Source organism: Sabethes cyaneus, chromosome 3 (assembly GCF_943734655.1).
Source record: "Sabethes cyaneus chromosome 3, idSabCyanKW18_F2, whole genome shotgun sequence".
Classification (NCBI taxonomy): Eukaryota; Metazoa; Arthropoda; class Insecta; order Diptera; family Culicidae; genus Sabethes; species Sabethes cyaneus.
The window spans coordinates 242,078,376-242,106,073 of record NC_071355.1 but is presented as its reverse complement, the minus strand read 5'-3'; the positions used below and the strand labels follow the sequence as shown (position 1 = coordinate 242,106,073).

Here is a 27,698-nt window from a genome sequence, read left to right as displayed (position 1 = left end):
CAATTCTAATCCAAATCAAATCTAAACCACATCCAAATGCAATCCAAATCCCATCCAAATCTACCCCAAATTCAATTAAAATCCAATCCAAGTTCAATCATATACACATCAAATTCAATCTGGTTCGAATCCAAATCCAATGAAAATCCTACCCAAATACGATTAAAATCCAGTCAAAATCCGTTTTAAATCCATTTCAAATCTCATCCAATCCGGTTTCAATCCTAATCCAATTCGAATCCAAGTCAAATTCATTCTAAATCTAATCCGAACCCAATCAATGTCCAATCTAAATACAACCATAATCCAATACACATCCAATCCAATCTATTTCCAATTCAAATCCATTCCAAATCCAGGTGAAATTCGATGAAAATCACATCTAAATCCAACCATAATCCATTCACAATCAATCCAATTTGATTCCAACTTGAAACTATCCCAAATCTCATCCAAATCCAATCTGAATAACGCCCAAATCCAATCCTAATCCAACCATAATCCATTCCACATCCAATCCAATCGGGCTTCAATCTAAAACCGATCCAAATCTAAACAAAATACAATGCAAATATCATCCAAATCCCATGTAAATCCGATCCGAATCCGGTTTCAATTCTAAACCAATCCAATTCCAATCATAATTCAATTTAAATTTGATCTTAATCTCATCCAAATCCAGTCAAAGTCCAATCCAAATTCAACCATAATCCATTTCACATCAACTCCAATCCGGTTCCAATCTAAGATGAATCCAAATCACATCCAAATCCTATTAAATCCATTCCGATTTCAACCATAATTCACTCCATTTTCAATCCAATCCGGTTCAAATCCAAATCCAATCGTAATCCAATCGATATCCAATATAGTAACCCTATCTAAATACGATTAAGAATCCAATCCAAATTCAACCATAATGGATTCAAAATCTAATCCAATCCGGTTCCAATCTAAAACTAATCTAAATCTAAATAAAATCCAATCCAAATCTATTCCAAATTTATGTCCGATAAAAATTCAATCCGGATCAAAATCAATTCGAAATCCAATCCAATTCAAATCCTAGCGAAATCCCATGCAATTCGGCCCTAATGCAATGCAATTGCGGCCCTAAATCTAAACCAATTCCGTTCGAAATCAAATCCAAATTCTTTCTAAATCCTATTCAATCTAATTCTGATCCAAATTCAATAAAAATTTAAACGAACTCTAACGAAAATTAGGTTCTTACTCATATAAATAAATTCAATCTAAATCTATTCTAATTCCAATCCAATGCTAATCCGAATTCAATCAAAATCCAGTCAATATTCAATCCAAACCCTTTTTACTCCAAATCCAATTTAATTTCAATCCGAAATACAATCAAAATTCAATGCAAATCCGATTGAAATCCTATCCAAGCCACCCAAAATTGTTTCCAATACAAATACTATCCAAATTCTAACAAAACTCAATCCAAACTCGATAGAAATTCATTCCAAATCCAATTGATATTCCATCTGAATCCATTTAAAATCCCATCTATTCCGGTTCCAATACAAATCCAATCCAATCCTATTGAAATCCAATAAAAATCCGATCTGAATCCAATCAAAATCGGGTTCAAATCCAACCATAATCCATTCCACATCCAATCCAACCCAGTTCCAATCTAAAACCAATCCGAATTATATCCAAATCCAATCAAAATCCATTCCAAATCCAATTCAAATCCTTTCAAAATCCCATTCAAATTCAATCCGATCCAAAACTAATCCAAATTTAGTCCAATTGAAATACAGCCAAAATTCATTTCAAATGCAAGCCAAATCCTATCGAAATGCAATCCAATTCGGTTCTAATACAAATCTAGACCAAATCCTTTCGAAATCCTTTCTAAATCTAATTCAATCCGATTCTGATCCAAATTCAATCAAAATTTCATCGAAATCCAATGAAAATCCGGTTCCAATTCAAATGCAATCCAAATCTAATCCAAATCCAATCATAAGCCCATTCGAATCTAATCCAAATTAGTTCAGATCTAATCCACTGCAAATCCAATTCAGTTCCAATGCAAAATACAATCAAAATTCCATGCAAATCTGATAGAAAACGTATCCAAGCCAACCAAATCGATACTTAATCAAATGTAATGGGATTCCAATCTAATCACCATCCAAATTCCTTCGAAATTCAATCCAAATCCATTCCAAATCCAATTAACAGCCTATTTAAATACATTTTTATAATCCTATCTATTCCGGTTCCAGTACAAATGCAGTCAAAATCTAGTTCATATCCAATGCAATCGAAATACAATCCAAACCATATTTAAATTCATTCCAAATCAAAGTGGAATTCAAATTAAGCCCAATTTTAAACCGGCTGCTTCCAATTTCAATTCAAGCAAAACGCAATCCAAATCCAATCCAAATCTATTCGAAACCCAATACAAATCCAATCCATTTTCAATCCAAATCCGTTCGGGATCTAATCCAAATCAGTCCCAAATACATCCCAAATCACAGAAATATAATCTCAAACAGAAATTTGGCACTTGATTGCCCCATCCTGAGTTAGGGTGGCTCCAAATACGTTTCATCTTGGGACTGTCTTTCTCAAAAATTCATAACTTTTGAACCACTGAAACGATTTTAATAATTTTGATCAATTTTAATGACATTACGGAGACGTACAGTGTACAAGTGATAAGGAAAATCCAGAGTTATTCTTTTCTTTATCACCCCAACTAAGCGTACCCAAGATTTCAACCAAACCAGAGTACTTTCGAATTTCGATAAAACCTTTTTCCATAGAGATGTTTTATAAATGCTTTGCTTTGAATATTGAAATATATTAGCAAATACTGTGCAAAGAGCCCTTACCCCTTTGAACCTTTTGCCTGGTTGCCATTATTTGTTGGTTCAGTGGCTCTTTTACCACCCAAGAGTCAAATTAAATAACCAAAAAATCGAAATATAGGGCGAGAATTTGCCATAAAAAACATTTATCTCTTCCTGCCGCATAATTTAGAATCTCTAGTAACAAATTCGTACAGTCGAACGCGGCAACATTCTAGTCCAGTATGCTAACCACAAGCATCCTTCGGTGATGGTGATCCTCCACCTGACCATCCTGGTCAACGCCACAAGCACAAGCAATTCATTTCAATTCCCCCTAATTCCCGCTCACACGAATAAGCCATTTTTGGTTATCAGTGCAACACAACAAGCACGGATCCCCTGCTCCTCGCGCTCCACTGACCAAAACAAAACAGGATTGAAATTTATGTCCAGCTTCTCTCACCGTTCTCTGTGTTTTCTTTTCTGTTTTCCTTTTTTTCTTCTCTTTTTTCTGTAACCTCCACCTACGATACGTAGGTCTGGTCCGCGATGAAGCGCCTGTGGAACTCGAAAACCGGCCGCAGCCTCACCAACACCACCCACGGGCCGCAGCACTCCAGCTCCTCGCACGGGCTGCCCTCGATGGGTGAGTCCGTTACGAACAACACCTGCACGAACAATACGACCACGACGACCAACTCCCAGAACCGGGTGCCCATGGAAACGGTCTGCTAGATTGGATTGGATTGTTTCGGACGATCGCAGCAAACAACGACTAGCAGCCTGGATGAGCAAAAAAAATGTACTGCAAGGATGGGAAGGATTTGAACTGCACTAACCCTAAACTACAACAACAAAAAGAGGATACCTAAGATGTTTTTTTCTCCTTCTTTCTCTTCTGCTTCCTCTCCCGTGGTCCCGTGGGTTCGTCCTTCGGACGAACGCCAGGACTTGCTGACTGTAGGCTATAGAAGGCTTTTTTCGAGAAATTTAGAACGCATTTACAGCAAAACTGCCACCACATGAGTATACAATTCTAGAAATGTAAGTAAGTACGTAAGTAAGTTGGTAACAGAGCAGAAAAATGGCTACGCTAGGTATTGTTTAATCCACCCAGCAGAACTAGGAGGAGATACTTTTCTTTTGACAAATAACCATTGTTGTTGCCTTTGAACAAAGAGAGAAAAAAAGCGAAACAAAACAAACGTTAAGCTAAAGTGATTTAAGTTTATGTAAATATTTAGTTGCCCTTGCTGAGTAAACAAAAACAAAAAACTTGCTTTTTTCTGTATATTTTGTAACTTAACTCTACTGTTTTCTGTGCTCGGGAAAACGAACAACAAAGTTTCGAAAGCCACAGAAAAATTAGTTGAAATATAATTTTATTGTTTTGTTTGGTTCGGTAAGATGTTGAACTTTTAACTAGTAAGCCACACCATGTGTACACGTTTCATTTTAATTCATCGCTAACTTCCTGTAAATATTGTAATATTTATTCCCTATGTTTCAATTTGAGCGTAAGCCGCAAAGGCAACTGAACAATTACATTTATAATAATAATAATAATATAGGCTAGCGCAAAATACGTCCACTTAGCCGAAGCAAAACAAACTAACACGCATAGACGGTAGACTGTCCATAAACCGGTAGTTTACAGATTTGTATTTGCCAGCCCCTTTTTCGGGTGGCGCAGTTTGTAGTTCGAAACCTTTGAAACTAGAAAACAATAAAGATTTTGACGTGTTTTGGAGACCTTTTAATCAGCAGTTAGTTCGATTTTTTAGATGTTTTACTCAGTATATTGTCGAAATATCTAACACAGTATATAGCGTAACTAAGATAAATACGGTAGATCGCAGCAGGCGTTGTTGAAACAGTCCCACCGCACTCCGGTGATAACTCTTGCACAACAATCAGAGTCACATTTAATCCTCGTAACCGGTAAGAGGACACACAGAGTCAGAGGCAAAGTCTGTCGTAAACTGTAACTAAACACCACTTCCGATTGCTAGTCTGAGCAAACAACACTCTATTAGTATGGTAAATATTACAAGCAGCTACCTACCTATCACACTTTTCATCTTGTTACTTCATTACCAATCAAAGATCAATCAGTAGATCCAACTTCATCATTAAAACAAATATCAAATTCAATCACAATTAAGCAGTTCAAACAGTTTGATAAACGATAGTGGAAATTGTTCGCCAACCTACCGTACTCTATATTCGAACGAACGAACTAAAAAACAAGAATTGGCATACAAATAACAGTATTGGAAAATTTAGCGCAACGTATAGCGAAACTAAATTTTCGCATCGATTACAAAGTAGATATTTAATGAAACTCTCCTTTTAGAATATCGCGTATATTTAAACACAAACACACAACATATATATTTAAAGCTTCGCTATCAAAGAACAAAAGCGGGAAAAGTGGAAGCCAAAATTTCCAGCTAATAATAACACATTTGTGATTCTCTGTGAATACTAACTGGTAAGACTACTAACAACAACCGCTAGTAGTAAGCAAGCAAGCAAGCAAAAACACAAGCGAAAGGAATGCGCTATGACTAACATTTACTAGCTACTGTTTGGTGAAACAGTACAGCAACGAAGCTAATAATGATAATAACAAACAGTGCTTAGTGTAAGGCAGTATAGACCAAAACCCTAGACGAAAACGAAGAAAAAACAAACGTTCTCGAAAAAAGTGAAGAATAAAATTAAAACACAAGTGAACGATAATAAACGATTAACTTTCATCAACTGTAAAATAAACTAATATTCAACCAAAAGCGAACGTGTTAAGTGGGTTACATTATGTGCAAAACAAGTCCGAAATCGGCCTTAATATTTTTTCTAGTGGCGCTGAAGGTAAGTACGGACAATATAAACAACTAGTACAGCATAGAATTTAATCATAAATTATGAGTAAATTGTGTGTTCGTAAAGCATAGAATACAGCAGGTTAAATATATTTATAATGCTCTAAATTAAACTTAATTTCCCCAACTCAATTTATCCTCTACATTAAATTGTTTAATTTATAATCCTAATACTTTCCAGTCAGTCGAACCGTAAAACCAATCCATGCTATTTATGACATTTCGGAAGTGCAAAGCAGTTCGATCGAAGTAACCTATGCAAATGATTATTCATACACGTCTGTAAAACGTCGCTTCGCGACCAAATACAACAGGTTGTGACAGTCGAAGTGTTTTCAATTGAAATATTGTTAGTTTTTGCGTGATCTTTCAGGAGCTGCATCTGCCACTTTGTGTATTGTAAACAAGTGGTTGAGATTGTGAAAGCTATTAATAATTTACACTGAGCTTTGGGAACGACCACTATATTATTTCATCTTACTGGATCCTATGCAGGTATAAAAATCAACCGCAGGTTATTAAGTGTCAAAGTGCCAAGTAATTTTATATTAAACGAAAAAATCGATGTTGCAATACCTACTTGGCATACTCATTAGAGTTGCATCGCGAACAATAACTATGCTCCAACGTTCTAACGAGAAGCTTTTAACACCAACAACATTAGGCAAACATTTTCCGCCTCATATTTTCGGCAAAACAAAGGCTGCGCCTTGCCTTCATCTGCATTCAACGTCTGAAATACGGCAGTAGGTAGCAGACGAAAAGGTACAAAGTTCATCAACGCCTTTCAGCAAATTCTATACTTACTAACCTCCCTCTTCTTCGGGGATGGACATTGATGATGGAAGCGCAAAGCGAAACAAAGAGAGAAAGGGATGATGAACCTCTCGCTCGCTCGGCGAAAGTCATTAGTAAGTCATAATCGTTAATGGTTGCACACCCCCGTCCGACACTTCCCACCCAGCATCATTGAGCTAAAAGAGCAGGTGATTATGATGCTAAGTGAAAAGTTCTGCTCAAATGCAATTCTGAAGGAAAAATTCGCTTTCAGAATACTTACCCCGTTGTTGTAATCAACTTTTTGGCACATAACGTCGCTCGGAAAAGCAGCAGTCAAATTTTCCAGACCGAAAATCACGGTCGAAGCCCAGGGTACGTAGTCCATTTTATTTCCTCATTGCAGATGGCCAGTGCCATGGCTAACTTGTCAAGCAATTTAACATAACCGCAAATTATAGTAGTGATATGTACCCCTAAAACCTAAACCTAAACCAAGTTGTAAAATGTCCGAAGCAGGCTGCGGTTTTACTGCTGCCGAAGAATAGTCTATTCCGGTTTTCCTGAACTGATGAGTTGCGGTTTGTGTTCAGGCCGAGAGGTGCAAGATGTGATCGTTTATTTGTCTTTGCGTCTGATGTCGGGTAAAACGAACAGTAACCTGTACCTACAGTATGCCTACGTAGGAAAATAGGAAATTGGTTAGACATTCTCAGTGAGAGCCGCTTTCAAGTTGTCTGGGAGCAGCAGAGAAAACCCTGAAAAGGTGAGCTCGTACGTTTGTTTTCCTATGTTTGTCGGGTGTTTAAAGTTAAATGTTTGAGGTTATGCCGTCTGCCACGAATCAGCAGACAGTAAAATATATTGGTTTGGAAAATACTTTCGGAGGTAACTGCAGATTTTTTTATTCAGTGCTTTTTTACAAGAGGCATTAATTTACAATTGTTGATTAATTTCAGATACCTATCAGACAACTTTTTGAAGACTTATAGATGATATAGATATTCATATGACTTTCACACTTAATTTACGTGTGTAGCATTCATATATAGATTAATTATTTTTTATTGATTCTTCAATAAAAATCACTAAATACATCGTCAATGTTCAGTCTAACATTTACATGTGTTTCTTGTGCTTCACTCGACCGGCTCTCGGTCAAAATCAGAAACAATATCTTCCACTCATCGCGTTTACTCACCGACTCACAAGTATACTTATCGACTGGAAGCCAGGTAGTGCGCCCAGTCTAGTTGTCCTTAACATACCCCGCCTCGTGATCCTATACCGGAAGCGACTTTCGGTTCTGCGTCACCAGCACGATTCTCCAGCACTGCTGCTCAAAAAAAACACTTTCTTTTGTGTATAACTCGCAATAAACGTGTACAAATTGATGAAATTAAAACTAGTTTAGAGTTTAATGTTTACATGTGCAGAATTTCGTCACAATCAATCAAGTGGCTATCGAGATAGCTTCCAAGCGAAAAGTGTTTCGACAACAAATTATGCGTTCGGTCGTGGAAAATCCAAGCCAGTCCCACCGATGGGTCGCGAAACAGTTGGGAATCGACCATTCGACCGGGTCCCGAGTGGTGAAATCATTCAAGCAGACCTAGACGATCCAGCGGATCAAAAGCAAAGACGACCTTCCCTGTGAAGGCAAGGAAGGTGAGCACAATCCGAACCTATCGATTCGAAACATGACCAAGAAGGTCAATTTTTCCGTCTATTTCGTCCAGTCCTGACAATGAAGCGTATCGGAACTTCGTGCCCTGAAGGTAAGTAAGGCGCCTAACCGAACCGATAAACAGAATATGGTGGCCAAATCCCGCGCCAGGAAGCTGTACCGCAAGTGGTTGGTGCAGCCGAAATGCATCGTAATGGACGACGAGACCTATCTACATTGAAGCAGACGCCAAGTAAATCCTCGGTTTGAAGTTTTTCGTCGGCAAGTCCCGCCTGGATGTTCCGGGAAAGTTCCACAAATTTGCCAAATTTGCCAAGAAATTTGCCAAGAAATACTTGGTGTGGAAGGCGATCTGTGGGTGCGGAAAATTCACCAAACCGTACATAACGATTCCACGAAGGTTCCTTCAATTCCACGAAGGTAACACTTTGTTTTGGCCGGATCTGGCATCACATGCTTTACGAGAAACCGGTGGTGGAGTGGTACGAAGCCAACGATGTTGTTTTTGTGCCGAATAAAATAAATCCACCAAGCTCGCCAGTACTTCACCCAATAGAAAAATTCTTTGCGATTACGAATGGCAAACTCTTAAAAACAGGGAAGGTCTTCAAAAACGACCAGGAATTGAAAAAAAAGTGAATATAAGTGTGTAAGAAAGATGGCACAAGTGTTGCACAGGATTTAATGGGTAGCGTTAACTCCAAGGTGCGAGCATTGAACCTAGGAATGCAGGTTAAATAAACCAACTTGGCAAAAACTTAGCTAATATGTGTTTATTTATTCCCTGAGAGTTTCAAAAATATCCGACTTATAATGAATTTTCGGTTGTCTTTTTTTGTCTGTTGTATTCTTTTCGATAACAGTCTTTAGTTTCGCTGGAGTTCGCTTCCTGAATCCACTCGTTGTTCAAGCCCACGTAGAACTCTTCCGTCACCGGAAATGATTGGTTCTTCGATAACACTACGCACCCAGCGCTTCCATTTTCCACCTTCCTTCCATACATATACGAAATCATCTGGTGGCGTTCCTTGCCACGGTTCTTTCGGTGAAACTTCCCGAAGGAAATGGTTCGGCGTGAGCGCTTCAACTTCATCCGATCCCGGCGCTGCGTAGACTGGATATCTTCTGCTGCGATGATTGACGTCGGCAGAATTTCATCCCTCAATCGGCTGCTGTCCTCCAATACCACCAGCACGTTTTTTACGTATTGGACTAGCCTCTCCCAGATCTCGCCCATTTGAGGTCCGGCTGGAGAATTGAGCGACCACTTTGTACGTACTGACGTGCTAACTAATTCTTCGTCAATATCTTGTAATGTAATCAATTCCGGTTTATCTTTCACCATATGCACGATCTGGCAACATTTCCAGCACCTGCGCAGACTTTGGGAATCAGGAGGCCGTGTTCCAACCTTTCGTGGAAATGCTGCATTATTTTCGCCGTAACACCATGTTCCTTTGGCAGGATAATAGGGAAACGAAGATCGAAAAAACGGTAAAAACTTGTCCCATTCCGAATAAGCAATTCGAAGTTCCATTTTACGTCAGATTTAACTCCAATTTCAGGTAAAGTTACCAGTATAATTTCTAGTCAAATTTTACATCCAATTCAAGGAAAGTTTCAAGTAAATTTTTTAAATCAATATTATGTCCTACTTCAAGTTCAAATTCATGTCTCATAATAAGTCCTATTTCATGTGTAATTTCAAGTCCAATTTGTAGTGCTTCTAGTCTAAATCGGACCAAACTTAATTTCAACTTCGCGTCCTATTTTAAGTCTAACGGCGAACCCAGTATTCAGAAAGTTGCTGAAGCTGAAAGGGTACAATGGCCGGGACATGTTGTGAGAATGCCGGAGAACAACCCCACAAAAATGATGTTAACCTCGAATTCGGTTGGTTCCAGGCGCAGAGGTGCGCAATCCTGAAAAGTATGGGACATTCGAGAAATTGGAGACGGACAGCCATGTACCGAGTTTGTCGGCGGAACATTGTTACTTACTTCCTTTAGCGGCAACGGTCCGTTACCGATCCTGCGCCGAACGAATTATGGTCCTCCAGTACCGTCGGTCCTGGGCTGCCGCTCTCCAATCCCCACGAACACCAGCTGGACATGCATCGTCTTCGACAGCGCACACCCATCGGGTGCGGGGTCTGCCTCGGAGTCTACGGCCTCTTCCTGGTGCTCTGCTGAAAAATAGTTGGCTACTCTTTCATCGGGCATTCTAGCCATGTATCCAGCCTACCGCAGCCTGCTACATTGCACTACCTATATCAGCATATTTGTATACTTGGTACAGCTCGTGATTCATGCGTCTGCGCCACATTCCATTTTCTATTTTGCCACCAAGTATTGATCGCAGAATTTTACGCTCAAAATCCCCAAGCACTCGCCGATCAGCTTCCTTTGGCGTTCATGATTCTTGTCCGTAAAGGGCTACCGGGAGGATTAGTGTTCTGTAGAGCGCCAGTTTTGTGCGAATTTGCAAACTCCACCTCGGCACCAACACCACTTGGGCTCCCACGTTCCCTACCAGCAACTATGTACTTCGTTTTGGCGGTGTTAATGGTAAGTCCCAATCTCGCCGCTTCCCTTTTAAAAGGCCTGAAGGCCTCTTCCACTGCTCTACGGTTAATTCCGATGATATCGACGTCATCGAATCAGCGTAACTAGTTTCGTCGGAAAACCATGTTCTAGCATTATCTGCCACATCTCATTTCGTTTACTGAATCGTACGCCGCTTTAAAGTCAAACAAACAGATGGTGTGTCTCCAAGTTGTACTCCGGGAACTTGTCTAGCAACTAACGCAGGGTAAACATCTGATCCGTCGTGGAGCGACCCTAACGAGAACCAGCTTGGTACTCGCCGACATAGGACTCCGTTAACGGTCTCAGTCTGCAGAACAGGATACGGGAAAGCACCTTGTATGCAGAATGGAGCAATGTAATTCCTCGATAGTTTTTACACTCCAGTCGATGTCCCTTTTTGAAAATTGGGCAAATGAGGCCATCCAACCACTCCTCCGGCATTTGTTCTTCCTCCCAGATCCTGACAATGATCCGGTGGATTGCTTCGTACAGCCGCTTGCTCCCCGCTTTTAGAAGTTCAGCCGGGATAGCCATGCCATTTTTCAGCTCACTGATTGCCTTTTTACCCTCCTCCTGTGTTGGTGGCTCCACAGCTTCTCCCTCGCTTACAATTTCTATCCTGTCCCTACTGATCTCCGCATTTACCTCTCCATTCGATAGTGTCTGAAAGTGCTCTTTTCACCTGGCTGCTACCGCCGTTTTGTCGGTAAGCAGGTTGCCAGCACTATCATTGCACATCACAGGCATGGCAAAATTCCTGCATCTCACCGTTTTATAGTAACTCCGTGTGTCGTTGCTGGCGTATCGCTCCTCTGCACCGGCGAGCACGTGCTCCTCGTACTCGCGTTTCTTTAGACGATGGATTCTTTTTTCCGCAGCTATAGTCTCTCTGTACCTCTCTCTGTTTTGACGCGTTGCCGCAGTGAGCATGCGACTCCTGGCCTGGTTCTTTTTATCTGTCACTCTCTGGCATTCGGCATCAAACCCGCTGTTACGCTGTCTTTGACGCGTCATGCCTACCACCTCTCGCAGCTGTTTCGATGGCACCATGGATGTTCCTCCACAGCCCATTTATATCTTCTCCTTCTACCTGCTGTTCTGCAATTCGTTGGTCAAGCTTCCTGGCGTACTCCACTGCTACGCCGTCTGCCGTTCATCTACGCCGGTCATCTACGGGCCTCCAACGGATAACTTGTTGCTTTTGTTTTCCCAACACTACGAAACCGACTCCATGTTCTGCTTTCTTACCGCCACTGTAGTAAATGTGGTACTTGAAAGAAGTGCCTGCAATAGGGTCTATTGCACGGAACTCCCTTTCTCCGAAATTTGGCCACCGAACTTCCTGAATAGCAGCGATCTCCACTCCGGGTTGATGCAGCTCCCGAGCAAGCAAGCCAGCCCGTGCCGGTTCATGGAGAGTTCGGACATTCCAGGTACCAAGCTTCCCATCATTATCCCTTAATAGTTTCCTTGTCCCTTGCCTTGTCCTATACTGATTGTTCCGTCCTGAATTTCTTTCTTCGTTATTCGTGGTAATTGAGTTTTCGGTATACAAACCTCACCGGGGTCGCGATACCTGCATCCCGCTGATGGGTCTGCCATCTTAGGTATAGCTTGCGAGATACAGCATTTCATATTCAGCCGCCCGTTTCGAGACAGACGCTGTGTGAGCCGCCCCTCACCTAGAGAACAGGCGCTCTAGTTCGCACCTCCTAGCTTAGCTGCTTCAGTAAGTACATGAAGCATTTCCGGGTAAAGCCATCAACCGTCATCATTTGACTTAGATCTGCGTGGAGGCGCTAGGTGGGTGCTTGAGAGAGCCAGAGCTATATTTGACGCTCCTCCCAGGTATCTCTCTCCAGTTCATACCCAATACTATTCTTCAGCTGATCGATTTCTCGCCAGAACTCTTCGAAATCAGGAACCGGCACGCTGTAATCGTTTGTTGTCATTCCAAGGCTAACTTTCGTTCCGTCTACTTCTGTTATATTACTATTGAGATGTGCATTGAAGAACTGTTTCCACCTGTCGACCACCTCACGCTCGTTTGTGACCAGGTTTCCCTCTCTGTCCCTACACATTTCAGATTTCGGTGTGTATCCTTTACGAGATTGCTTCATAGCTTTTCACAGAATTTGCTGTCAAAGTTTTGCCACGTCAAAGGCCACAAAACAACTGAAGTTCCAGCTAAATAAATTTGAAATCTGCTAAAGATAAGCGTAAGGATGTGCTTTAATTCCAATTTTTGTTATTTTTACTTCAAAATAAATACTTAACTTAAAGAAATTGTAAGAAAGAACTCTTTATTTATTTATTTCACTTGGTACAAAAATCGACATCCATTGTTTTGATTTTTCATTTTATGACCCGTACTTCCTATTACGAAGCATGCTTTTCCTGTAAACATTCTCCATAGCATTAAGATAATATTTGACGCAAAAAAAACAGGTGAAGATTAACAAAAGACATAAAAATTGAAAAAAATTTCTTTATGAATGCGAAGTGAGAGATAGAGTGAGGTTAGAGATAAAATTTTCAAATCAATTTCCTTTGTAAAACGGAATTAAAAATACAACAAAAATCTGAAACATCACATTCTGGAAACTGAGCCGGCACCTTGAAACCCTATCGCCCTATAGTCTTTAGACACCTCGAACCAAAGCACCGTCTCGATGGTCTCTAGAAAGACAGCACCCTTGCCTGTATTTTTTCTCGTTTTTTTTATCTTTGTAAGAAGTGTATCTTCCACTCGTTAACGTCCCAGAATACATGTTAAAAAAAACTTACTTCCAAGCTTGCCAAGTAGAAGTAGGTAATTGACTACTGTCTGCCAGGTTAAACTCGTCTGCTAGCACCGAATAAAGTATTACGAAACGTGATTTTCATTACATTCTTTCCAGCTTCCTTTACACGGATTCTAGCCCCCGATGGTTGTGACGGTGGCTGATGGTGGGCGGATCAAGGCGCATAATGAGTCACCATAGCTGGCTAGCATTAACCTGAAGAAGCTAAGTATATGTTCTGTCGGGTGAATAAATTTTGGCTCTACCCGATTTAGTGAGGGTCGCGAAAAAAAATCAAAACTGGTTTTACACTGATCTGTACAACAATCTGTGCAAATCAATAAATCTTCGAAACAGACTTTAACGATTGCACTAGCAGGGCAGTTAATAAATTTTGCACTAAAAGTCAACCCACCCTAGGGGATGGTGGCATTTATAACTATCTACATTGTGTTTCTTTGATTGCTAATGAGGTTCTAAATGGGATGTTTGCCAGCACGGAGTGCGGGTTTCCGTTACATTTTGTCTGCTTGCGTGGTGACGATGTGACGGGCGCACGGGCTTGTACTTCACTGCGCTGCACTTCATTGCACTGCCTGCCGACAGAGCTGAGCTGCACACAGTAGAAATGAGACTCTGAAAGCTGTGCGGCAATCATAAAGCACGTTCATCCGAGGTGGACTCGTGTGTCCCGGAATGGGGGGGAGGGGGGAGTTCTGTGCTATCGGAGCTTTCTATCCTATTACCCTAACGAGTGCGGGCGGAGTGGAACGGGACAAATGTCAGCTGCACGCTCGACCAACCGAACGAAGGTTTTCTCCTGTTCGTTGTTCCGAAGATTGGAAAATTATGGAGTTTCATCTGAAATATCAAAGGCTCCGTCAGGGTGTGGTGACTTGCGAAAGGTCGACCCGGGGACGGGAAAATGAAAAATATGAATCTCTCGGACACATGAATAATAATGATTAGATGCAGTGGGCAACGTTGGTGAGGTCAAATGAGGCAGGTATTTTTACTCTGATCAATTTTGCCCTTTACTGGATGTCAATAGCAACATCGAACTACGCCAGGTCATTGTCGACATAACGACATAAATCAAAATGCAATCCAATTAACAACAAAATTTACCAGATTATTGTTATTAAAAATGCTTTTCTTCCATACTCATGGTCGACATCCAGACAGGGATGAAAACGTTACTGAAAAACCCCACCACAAAAATTAAAAGCTAATAGTTTAGCTGTCAATTGCAGGATTGCGGTTGTTTCTCGTACGGAACAACATTTTCCTCTCACTACTCTAGAATCAATTTATTTATCATCTGTATGTGGTTTTTTTTTGCTGTGCGTCGAATTCACTCGAAATCGCCAGCAATGGAACCTGCCAGTTACGGTCAAACCGAAAAATACAGACTGCTTTTTTGTTTGTTTGTTCAAAAAAAAAATAACAGAGTTTGAGGTAATAATAGGTTATTTATGTTCGAGCGATTTGTTCAAAGCCACAACATCGGAGAACATACCCGGCCGGAATCGAAGGACGGGGGATTCATGTGCGAATGCTTGGATGACAGTTGAAGCATATCGTGCTCTGTGGGAGATAGGACATTAGCCTTCCCATTGAGTTGGAGTCCATGGACCGGTTGGCCAGCCGGCCAGCGGCCGTCGTCGTCGTCGACGACGACAACAGACAGTATTGCGCAAAACTTGACTGTGGAGGGTGGAGTGAAGTGCTGAACAAACAGCTTGCCGGGCGAAGCAATTACTTCGGATGCAACGCAGGAAAGGATCGTCCATCATCGGCAGACATTACCACAAGCCCTGGCCGGTCGGCCGGCAGTGGCCGGGGGCGGGTACGTGTACGGTTGCGGCTTTTTAGGGACAGTTGACGCCGATTCTGTACCCGATGCCCAATGCCGAGCCGAGCCGGTGGGAAAGATGGAACCATTAGCGATGGCAACGTACGTCGTCGTAGGCTGGCAGTATTGTGCTGAATCTTTAATAGGAAACCTTTTAACAGGCCTACTGTCAATTTGCATTATCGAAGGCAGATTCAGAAGATGTGCCGTTGAAAAACGTTGGCCCTGGAATGCAGTTCCTAAATGAATCAATCTACCCGCACACTGCTGCCTTTGGCAATTGTGTACACACTCATAAAAGCGTCACTAATGGTAGAGTGTGTTTATTAAAATATTCATATGAGAAATTGCTGGCACCGATGATGAAAGCAAATTTCAGCAAGTGTAAAGAAGAATTCAACTTGCGACATCTGTAGCAACATGGTTGAATTTGCTTCTGAATGGTGCACTATAAAAATTTATAGCGCTGATTTGTTGTGTCATCGAAAATAAGATCGCATATGTTTGAGTCTCACATCATATTTATTGTAACTGTTGTTTTACTTCTATAAAAGTCATTTATTAAATATTGGTTCTTATTAGCGCTACCCTAATTTTTTCTTTATTCTTCTATAATTTTTCTTTTAAAGAGGAAGCCAGCTTTGGGAATACGGAAAACTCGAATTTTGTTTTTTTTTGCATTTTTGTGAGGCTTATACCTTTTGAAATGTCCGGCCAAAAAGATCTTTCGATATCTAATTTCGTAGAAAAGTAAAAGCAAAAACTATGGGGTCATTTCAAGGGAATGAAACTTTAAACGCGTTTTTCTCCAAATCATGTTTTTTCAGCTGCCTGTACGTGTATCTCAGAATCTAGTAGGCCGAATTAGCTGAAAATTTTCGTTGAATTTTTCGCCATTTTTTATATATATTTTTATTGTATTCCTAGTATAAAATAACGATTCTGTAAAGTTTGACTCTAACTTATTGAAAGTTCATCATGACTGCAAGGTTTGAAGTGCTCGAAAAAAATAACAGCCCTGCATGAAGGCAAATATCAAACGTATTCATCGCAAACAGTTTTACTCCTGGTAGTATTTTTTATCCGTCAGCCCATAGACATGACTACTGAACTGCTGGCAGTGTTTGTCTTTCTCAGTTTTCTACCCTTCAAAACAATTCATTCATGAAGTGCAGCTCGACTCGGCTCGACTGATATTATAGATCTCAAAGCTTAGCTTTTAAAAATGTCTGCTTGTAAAAATTAACCGAAACCTGGTTGAAGGAAATTAATTAAATCTTCGGTGCAATGTTTATGTTTCTTGTCATGCAAGTGTCGTGAACTGGTGCTCAATACTAGAGAATACGGATACTAACTTAGCGGTCCAAAATTTCACAAACGTTCTTCTATATGCTATCGATCAGTTTCCTCCAAAGAGACATTTCTGCAAACCCTCACATCCTCCAGGATCTACCTGCGCTTTAAAAAGTTATAAATCAGCTAAACGGATGACTCTAAGGAGATTCTCGAAACATGGTACATATCAATTTAAATGTCGATATATTTCCCTCAATACTCGTTATAAACGACTGAACAAGAAACTGTTCCACTCGTATCAAAACCGTATGCAACAATGTCTACTTAGTAACCCCAAAAAGTTCTGGCATTATGTTAACGAGCAAAGAAACGAATCAGGTCTACCCACCACCATGATGCTCGGTGATGCGGAAGCGTCCACTGCTTCGGACATATGTGAATTATTTCGTACTCAGTTTAGTGCAGTTTTCTCTTATGAGACACTTAGCAGTCAGCAAGGTTCGCGTGCCATCTCAAATGTTCCACGGATCCTACCCTGCCATCTCAACCCAGATTATCCTGAACGCTTGCTCTACCTTGAAGAGCTCGTCGAACCCTGGCCCCGACGGCATTCCATCAATAATTTTAAAAAAACTGTTGCTCTACTTTATGCAGCCCATTGGCAAAATTTTTTAATACGTCCTTGCTTTTGGGTGTTTTCCCTACCCTTATCTCTTCGCCTTTCCCCGTCACGTCTGGTGTGCCCCAAGGCAGTCATCTAGGCCCGTATATATTCCTCCTCTACTTGAACGATATCAATTTTGCTTTAAAATGCATGAAATCATCGTATGCTGATGATTTTAAACTCTTTGCCGTTATCAAAAATAACATAGACACTGATTTTCTGCAAACGCAGCTGGATAATTTCGCTGACTGGAGCACAACGAATGGAATGGCACTGAATGCCTCCTAGTGTTCGTGCATTTCTTTTACACGCAAGAAATCAATGATGATGATGTGTATGTGCTATGATTACAAAGTCTCTGGAACATCCTTGAAAAGGGAAACATGTGTAAAAGACTTGGGAATTCTGCACGATTCAAAATTATCTTTTAAAGAACATGTGGCCTATATTTCTGCCAAAGCCTCGAAAAATGTAGGCTTTCTACTTAGATTTATTAAGATCTTTAACAATATCCAATGTTTAAAAACACTATATTGTTCTTTAGTGCGATCAATAGTAGAATACACTGTAGTTGTATGGACACCGTACTACCGTAACAGCATCCAACGTATTGAGTCTTATTTTAAATTCTCAAATTGACAGCCCAGATATACTCCAACAACTAAACATCAATATCCGCGGGCGATCCGTCTGATCTCACCCCTTTCTCAATCTTCCTGCTTCACGCATCAATTATGGCCTAAACGAGCCTCTCTCGAGCATATCTCGTGTCTTCAACCGTTGTTTTAATGTGTTTGATTTCCATTTGTCCCGTTCTGTCCTTAAAAAAGTTTTTTTTTGTATGCTTTGAAGTAAATCACGTGTAAAATGTCTAGTGTTAGTCATTAACTTATAATTGTATCATTTGGTGTAAACTGTTGGTGCAAAAATGAAGGTTTTGTGCCTACGGAAGAAGGAGCGTCGAACACTACTCCATTTCCACGGGCTTTTCCCTTTTCGAAAAGTAAAGGTTCAGGTGTATTTTATAAATTGAATATGAGATTTCTAAGCGCTGGACACCACCTGAGCAGACAAATTATGCATTTTTTACACAAAAGCTACGTGAGAACGAGAGTAATACAATGAGCGACAGAGAGAGAGAACGAGGCAAAGCGAGTGAGAGTGAGAAGAAACGAGACCGAGAGAGAATGTGAAAGAGAGAGAATGAGAGAGTGTGAGTGACTATGAGTGAGAGAGAATGAGAGAGTATTATTGAGAGAGAATGAGAGAGGGTAAGTGAAATAGAATGAGAGAGTGTGATTGAGAAAGAATGAAAGAGCGTGAGTGAAAGAGAATGAGATAGTGGGAGTGAGTGTGAGTGAGAGAGAATGAGAGAGTACGCGTGAGAGAGAAGAGAGAGTTAAAAGCCCTAGTAACAATTTGGGTTTTATTACACTCTTATGATGGCATTTAAGATCAGAATTGGTCATGAATACCGCCATAAAAGTACAATAAAACTCACATTGTTGCTAGGGAAAGAAAATTGAACATGAATTTTTATTCATGTTCTCACTTTCACTCAATTCATCCACGAATTCCGGAGGTAAAGTTACTAGTTTGAACTGGCTGAAAAGTAGCAAGACTTGTTATGTTCACACGGCTGTATTTTTGTAATATGTTACATCTGAACTTTAAGCAAAAACAGGTCGATTAGATTTTTTCGAAATCTTTTTTTTTCCATTCGTTAGGGTCCAAGTTGATACGTGAAACCTAGCTTTCATTAAAATCTTTCACCGGAAAATTTAACATAAGATCACTTATGTTTTGCCAGCTGGCCGGCGGCTCCCAAACTGCCGCTCGTTTTTGCCCATAGTGCGCTGGGAGGAAATGGGTTAAAGTAGTTATAGAGGTAAAATAAAGAGCAATATGTTGGTACATCCAAATACAAAGCAGACAACAAATTAAAAATTAAAGTAGTTAAAAGAAACATTTACCAAATGTGAGTAATAGATTAGAAAACTGAAATAATGACAGTATAACTAAATAAATAAACTCTCAATTGACCAACCAAAAAATCAACGCAATCTGACCAACCGGGACTTGTACACCTGTCTGTATTGACGTGGTAATTCCATAATAAAAAGAGTGTCGAGTTTGTTAACCCTTTGTGTAGGTACTTATTGCTTTTCCCAAATTTTTTAATCCCCAATTTTATTTAGTGCTTAGGATTTCCTCTCCTGATTTAGCGCTGCCACAAAAATCTTCAGCATCCTTGCCATTAGATCTTTTACTTAAAAAATTCATAACTGTTGAATAACTCGACCGATTTATATAATTTTGTCAACAAATGAAAGGTAGGGTTTATTTCTAATTCCCGTCGTAGGAAGTAAAGCCATTCTAACCTTCATCATTTGTTGAATGGATTTAATGAATACTCCCAAAGTTCTTGTGCTGATTTGACTAAAACACACTTACCTTCCGATCCGTGAACTTCGAAATCACTGAAAAGCGATTATTAAAGCATATTATTGAAATTACGCAACTGACTTTATTTCTTAAATGCGTCGTACCGTTTTAAAATGCGTCCATCAAAATTTTTCATCGTCCGAACTAAAAATCACAACAAACTTTACGAAACTAACGCGCGTTGTGTAGGACGACATGACAAATGTTATTCTGCAAAATTTCTGCAGGTAAGGCAAGTTTTCCTGGCTGTAGAATAACGACAATGCCTTGCGTGAGTTATTTTCATTTATGAATGACGGAAATTAAAACGAATAGTCGACATTTTCTTCGAAACGAAAACGAAAAAACCCGATTTAATCCACCTAGTGGTGAAAGGAACCTTTGTTATACGGTCTTACTTGGTATTTGAGATAGAAATCGACACGTTTTCGGAACATAATTCATCTATTGGTTAACGTTGCGTAATGTGTTGGTTTACATAAATTTTTTGAAAATTGAATAAGTTTACAAATTTTGAACAAAATAGGAACACTTTTAAATTTTGATAGATCCTTTTTTCATGTAATTGCTGAGTAAGGATAAGTAAGTTGTTATTAATTTGAGTAAGTGCAAATAAAAGTAAGTTGTAAGAGGAAATCTTATTCTTTAACATATACATTGCCTAGTAAAGGTCTAGTTTATAGGTTTTTGAACTATGCATAATTTCCTGTAATGCCATTCTATTTGATTCACATCAATAGAGTTTTCTTGAATAATTTTAATCAATTTTTATTAACCTTCGGTTACTCACGCTGTTGTATTTTGTACAACACGTGTAGGTTTTTCAACGCCATATTGTTATAAAGTTACAAATCGTTGTTTAACTAACGAATATTCTTCAATAAACTTATTCTGAGCAAAATGTCATAATTATTCAATGCATTAATAATTTAAATTGTTTGAAAAATAGATCAGCATAAACCGCCATCATAGAAACGAAACAATCAGCATGCGAGGTGTACCGCAATTGATCCCAAGTGGAATTTTCTCTCGTTTCTTCATATGGAAAAATGGTGTCTGTATGCAGCAAAACTAGCCAATGTAAAATGTTTAAAATGTATCCGTCTGCTGGTAGTCGAGTAATTCGTAGTCAAAATTAAGGTATTTTTTTATAATCAAAGTTCTACAGTTCCTAAACAAGCAAACATAGAGGTATACTATATTCAGCAAAGTTGTGTATTTTTATCATTTGTACAATTTTGTAATAGATGAAAAAGTCATACAACAATTACAAAAAGAGTAAAAATATAAAAACTGAGTTTACAAATTCATATACAATAAATAAGATTTTTCTATCTTAGCTGTAGAGATGGAAGGTTACTGTCTTTAGCAAAATTTCTTGTAATAATATGCTCTATAACTTTGCAGAGCACATCAATGTGTTATATTGACACTGAAGAAAAATAATTTTTTTTATTTCACTTTTAGGGGGATTAGTCAAAATTTAGATTCCATCAGACGATAGAGCTTTTAATTTCAAGAAACTATTCTAAAGGTTCGATAAACCTAAAACCAAGTTTTCCCAGTCAAACCTCTAGTGCGCACGTTTTCTTTGGTTTGGGGTTATAGTGCGCGCGAGTAACTGTGTTGCAAAAGTTGGCGCGAGTGTTCGAGGGTTAATATCTTTTGACCGGTACAACCAATTCTTATGAAATTTTGCATATATATTCGTAGTGTCAAAACCTTTGACCAAAACGTTTGATATTAAAATAATTGAAATTAGGTAAATTATCTTGGTTAAAATCATTATAAATTATTGTTAATTTTGGTGTGGTGTATACGGTTGCTCATAACTTTCAAATTAAACGTCCAATCAAAAAACCATTCAATAGTGATCTATTAGCATATATTATCTTTCAAATGAGACTAATAGCGCATAAATCGGTTTGGCCATCTCTAAGAAACAGGCGATAATTATTACCTTGTCAAAACAGGTTTTTTAAGCATAACTTTTAAACTACTTGTTTGTTATCAATTAAAAATTTCTGAATAATTTAGCTTTAATAAGGGCTTTCATTTGATACTAAGATCGTTGAAATCGGTCATGTAGTTCTAGAGAAACCCGTGTCACGTATTTTTCACATTTTTGTTTATAACTTTTAAACGAAACGTCGTGTCACGAAGCAACTCAATAGTGATCTACTAAACAATAATACCTTTCAAACAAAAGTAATAGCAAACGATTCGGTTCAGCCATCTCTGAGAAACAGGCGATAGAAAAAATCATTACATACATACACACACACACACACACACACACAGACATTGCTCAAATCGTCGAACCCTATCGATTGGTATATGTGACTTGGCCCTCCGGGCCTCGGATCAATTTCGTGTTTTTCGACCAATTTTTAAACCTTTGTTATAGTATAACAAAGGTAAAACGTAGGAAATTTGGCTGGTAGGACTTCTTTAATGATAAAAAGCATTTAAATAGATCTCAGCTCACTTTGATTGATCGCGTATAATAGACAATAAAGTAAATTATTAGGGAATAACTAGTTTTGCATTGTGTGTCATAAAAATGCTGATATTTTTAATAATTTTTGTTGGATAGGACGGGAATAGGCAATTACGACGAAGCAGCAACATACCCTAAGTATGTTAGTAAGCTCCTGATAAAAATTGTAACTTAAATAAGCTTTCTATGAAGAATATTGGATTTCAGCCCAAACTTGTGCATAATTTGCATAAAACGCATCTTGAAAAGTGCAATTTATTTGCGCAGCATGTTCCAAGCAGGGATGGTTCGATCACTTTGACTCAATTTTGATTCATTTGACAGTACCGTCTTAACGGGGCCAAATATGACAAAGTTACGTATGGGATATTTGTAGAACAGCTTAATATCTATAATTTTGCTGAATAAAGTGTTGCTGTATCTTTTGTAGTTACGGCGCTACAATGCTAGTATCTTATTAGTGACTAAATGAACGTTCATTTAGTCACTGATGAGTTACTAGCGTTGTAGCACCGTAACCACAAACGATACAGCAAAACTTTGTTCAGAAAAATTGTAGATTAAAACTTGTTCTACAAATGTCCCATATATAACATTGTCATATTTGGCTCGGCTGAGACGGTACTGTCAAATGAATCAAAATTGAGTCAAAGTGATCGAACCATCCCTGGTTCCAAGTGTATTCAATTCAATATTACGATCACTGATACGCAAATTCAGCATGCTTTAAGCGATGTTCTATTGGATATATCCGCTAAGCAAGGATATTTTTATGATAAATGAGCACTCTGTTTCGTCCACTATTACAAGCGCTTAGTCATCGTTTTCGTCTGTACCTGGATTAATTCTTACAGCAATTTTAAAACAGTGCTCTGGTACCTCCACTAACCTGCATGTTTAATTAATCGCTACAGCAGCAATTCTTTCCGACTTCTTGGAAAAATTCCTGCATGTTTCCAATCTCTAAAATGGCAAATGCGATGTCGTAAACTACAGAGGAACAACCACTATGTGTGCTAAATTTAAGACATTCGAGACTGTCATCAAAGACACGTTATTTGCAGTCATTCAGAATTATGCAAGCACAAAAAAAAATCATTCTGCGTTAATAGTATGAGTGTCAAAACGCAAGTTAATACAATTTATACTGACTCGAAAGCCACTTCTGATACCTATTCTTTTGAGCGAGTTGGTGATGTTCCACTATATTGTATAGATGGTTGGAAATGTACCTTACGGATAGGCAACTTTTCGTACAACTTGTAAACTACCGGTGGGCTGCGTTTACAGATAGTTCTGGTTTAACACCGGGAAGCAATTTGGGACCACTGCTATTCTGTATCTACATAAACGATGCAGCGTTACTTCTCAATGAAGGTAAAAGGCTTTTTCTTCGCTGATGACTTGAAAATCTGTTTTGTAGTCAGATGAATCGAGCACTGCAGAATGTTACAGAAGCTTCTGGACTTGTTTAGTGACCGGCACGTCAGCAATTAATTGTTATTAAGTGTAGAGAAAGGTTGCGTCATAAGCGTTAATCGCATTAGGAGCGCAGTAGAGTTTGATTGCGAAATTTGCAGAGCCAAACTAAATAGGGTGGAACAGGTGAAGAATCTTGGAGTAACACTTGACAAAAAATCACTATGTCGTCCACCATTGCTGCCAGCATTGACAAGTCCAATCGTAGTAGAATTCAATGGCCCACTTTGCTTCAAAGCTCTCTATTGTTCTTTTGTACGGTCGACGTTGGAGTTTGCAAGCATCGTTTGGAACCCGCACGACTCTATCTGGGCCACTAGACTAATTAAAAAAAACGTACAGCGAAAATTTGTTCGCTAGGCGCTTCGTCATCTTCCCTAAAGAGATCAGCAATTTTTAACACCGTACGAAGACCGCTGCACACTAGGATCCTTCTAGAAAAGGCGGTCAAAAGTATTTTCTCGCCTTTTCTGACGTTTTTGAGCCTAGGTGTCTTCCAAGAAGTTTGTTACTTAAAATACTTTTTACATCTTTTAATTTTTTCTTACAATTCGATATTAAGGGGATATCATCCTTGATAAAATTAACTTTTTGTAGAAACTAGATAGCAAGTTCATATGTTCAGCAAAATTGTAGAACTATAAATTTTATCAAACTTTACCCAATATCATACGCAAACCATACGACGTAGATACATAGTCGTATTGGTTTGCGAGATATAAAATTGGCTTTCTGTCGTGACCCCTTAAAATCAGTTTATTACCCTTTTTGCGCACAAAACCTTTTCTAACTGGTTTGACATGTCACACAAACTTTTTAATATCATCGAAATACCTAACTTTCTAGAAGATATAAATACCGTTTGTTGCTTCCTTTGTCTTATAAACTGATTTAAAGCTAAAATTTGAATGATTGCAAAAAATACACAAAATGACAAAACCCATCAGGAAAGTTCTTCCAAGACCAGCAAGACGTCAGCAGCGAGTCCTGTTTCTTTCAACTAGATCAGACGAATTTGAGTGGAGGAAGTAAATGATGTGGATATGCGCGAAACATTAATCGACGACACACCAGCGACTTCTGAAGCGTATCCGATCGCAGCAATTGGAGATCATCTTCAAAATCCGTGAATCGATGACTTTAAAAGCCTATAGCTCGAAAATTTTCTTTCTTTATTTGCTGAGATCGTTATTCGATGAATTGATTGAAGTGAATTATATTGAGTTATTTTGGTAAAATCCAATATGGCGATTAAACCGAAGATGGCCGCCAAAAATTTTTTTACTCCATTTGAAAGCCCTGTTCTTCTTTACAGAACCGGGCCATTTGTTAGTTGTTTCATGGCAAATTTATGAAATATCACATGATATAGATCTCAAGGTTTGCTCAAAATTCAACTTTTTTTTAAACTGTTAGGCCCCTTGGCGAACGAGGGGTCCACTATTTCGAGGTATCAAAAGTGTAGTTCTTATTTTTCAACCATTTTCAACCAATTAAGCGCAAAAGTTCCAATATTTGAAGACCTCGTGTCAGTAGTGGCCCCGTTTCAGCGAGAATTACTTATATGCCAGAAATGCAGTTTTCATTAGTCTTTGATCTAATGATCTGATATAGTCCTACGTCACCCTTTCGTACAACCCTTAGGGCTGTATACCTTACAGTTTTTTACTGTAGCATGATATCCCCTTAATATCGAATTGTAAAAAAAAGTAAAGAGATACAAAAGAGTGTTGTAAGTAACTTCTCCGAAGATACCTAAGCTCAAAAATGTCCTGAAAAGCGATAAAATACTTTTGACCGTCTTTTTTCAGAATGGACCCACTGTGCGCTGTCGTCAGTTGGGTTCAAACACGCTAAGTCGACGTAGACAAGTTTCACAATCTTTATTGGTCTGCCAGCTTTAAACTGACGAATATAATGCAACGGATTTCCTATCGTTAATCGAATTCTACGCAACAGCGATAGTTTCACGATCCAGAATGATGCTGCAGGAAGGCTTCTATACCGCCAACGAATTCTTGGATTTCACAATGTAAATCCTTAAAATTAAGTGAATCCTTAGAATTTTTAAGTGTTCATTTAACCCAAATTGTCCGATGAATTATATATTTATTCGTATAACTAAGTAACTAATTTCAAAATCAGTGAATTTTTGTGTATCATTATGTGATATTCAAAAAAATTCTAATTTTTTTTATTTTTTTCCGAAAGTCTGTGACTTTTTACATAATATATTAAAAATTCAGAATCGATATATTTACTTTGGAGTTACAATCCAAAAAAACTTTTGATTATTTTTAGGACCACTCGAACTCAATAAGGTTACCCTAAGCGCAAAATGAAAAATTGGATCACTTTTTACCACGAAATTACATAGTGAATACATCTCTACCCGGTTCTCTGAATTTCCGACATATGCCCACAATCTAAAAGCTGTTTCAGTCATTAACAAGGCGTCTCCATCGATTCCTAAAGCAAAGTGGACGAACGGTGACTTTTCTATTGGAAACAACGAACTTTGAAAATACACGCCTAAGTAAATTTAAGCATTTACCGTTTCTAACAAGCAAAACAGTTAAAAAAATAAAATATTTCATTGCTTGTTTCTTCCCTCCAATTAACATTGATTTCGTAAACAATAAATAAAGCTGAATTCGGCGATTGAGTTTTAACAGAAACAACCGCAATCCAAGATTAATAGCAGAAACCAACGACCAAAACAATATATATTTTACCGCAAATAAGCAAAATAAAATCCAATCAAAATGCAGCATTTTCTCACAACTGTGCACTCCGTGCGAGTGTCGTTTTCCTGTCCAAAAAAACATGAGCGACCAACCGACCGACACGACCGTCGTCTATCCACCGCGTGTCCGTCAGTGAGTGGCGAACGGAGACAGACGAGACGTCCATACACAGCGCAAAATTGGGCTCGGTAACAAAACATGCCAGGCGGACAGGCAGTGCATATGAAAATACCGCATAGTATTTTTAAAAATTAAATTCCGGTGACGAGAAATTTATTAAAAGTCGCATCCCGTTGGCTACGAACACGAACCGTCCGTCGTGGGGCGGCAGCGCTTGTTGTGATTTTTTCTCTCCTGCTCCGGTTTTGCCAACACAACCAGGCGAGCCAGCGAATTGTTTATGGAATTCTGCGCCTAGGCTTTTTTATTTTCATTAAATGCATAATAAACATAACATAAACATCACAACTGGCAATATCAAGTGTGTGTATCCAAGGGTGTGCGAGCTTGTGCACACGGGAAGGAAAAAAAGCCGGCAACCGTTCCTGCTGGAGGCGTAGTATAGTGGCATGTGTTTACCGAGAAATAAGAGTGGCAAAACAGTCCCAAAGAGCTTTAACTAAAGTTCAAGTCGATTCAACCAGAAGTAAATTAAAACTTTAATTAAATGTTTCGAATTTTTTTGTCAGACTAATTGTTGCTTGTGCCAACGTTGCGTCTAGTTCTTTTTCCTTCATATTTCCATCAGCTCATACATTTTGACGTAGGACTACGTCTTACGGCAAGTTTTGAGATAGGGTGTCATTCCAAAAAATCGAAAAATGCGAGCGTCACGAAAAATGAAAGGTTTTGAGCGCTAATAGCTCAGCGGTTTTCCGATCGATTTTCAACATTCTTACACCAATCGATCGGAAAATCTTCTAAGAATTGACCCAAATGAAGAAAAGTATGGATTCTTGATGTTAAACTATTGAAAAATTGAAAATAATGAACCTATGTTTTACCAGAATTCTCGCTTCGTGATTGGTTGGAAGATTCTTTACGATCATCTAAACCTATACCAATTTGATATCTGTGCTTGGGAAGTAAGCCAAAACAAGTGACGAAGTTCCCTTATTTCAACAAGATTTCTTAACACCGCGGTTAAACCTAGACCATTAT

General features: G+C 39.0%; 1 protein-coding gene across 3 annotated transcripts in view; it reads left to right on the top strand.

Annotated features, from left to right (window-relative positions):
- LOC128742021 (probable G-protein coupled receptor Mth-like 1) overlaps positions 1 to 5,615 on the top strand; it is a 265,014-nt gene extending 259,399 nt beyond the window's left edge. For all 3 annotated transcript variants that reach the window (XM_053838198.1, XM_053838196.1, XM_053838195.1), the window contains one exon: positions 3,369 to 5,615. In XM_053838198.1, coding sequence (XP_053694173.1) covers positions 3,369 to 3,566 — 198 coding nt within the window. In that variant the 3' untranslated portion in view covers positions 3,567 to 5,615. The remainder of the gene's footprint in view (positions 1 to 3,368) is intronic.
- Positions 5,616 to 27,698: the final 22,083 nt, after the last annotated feature.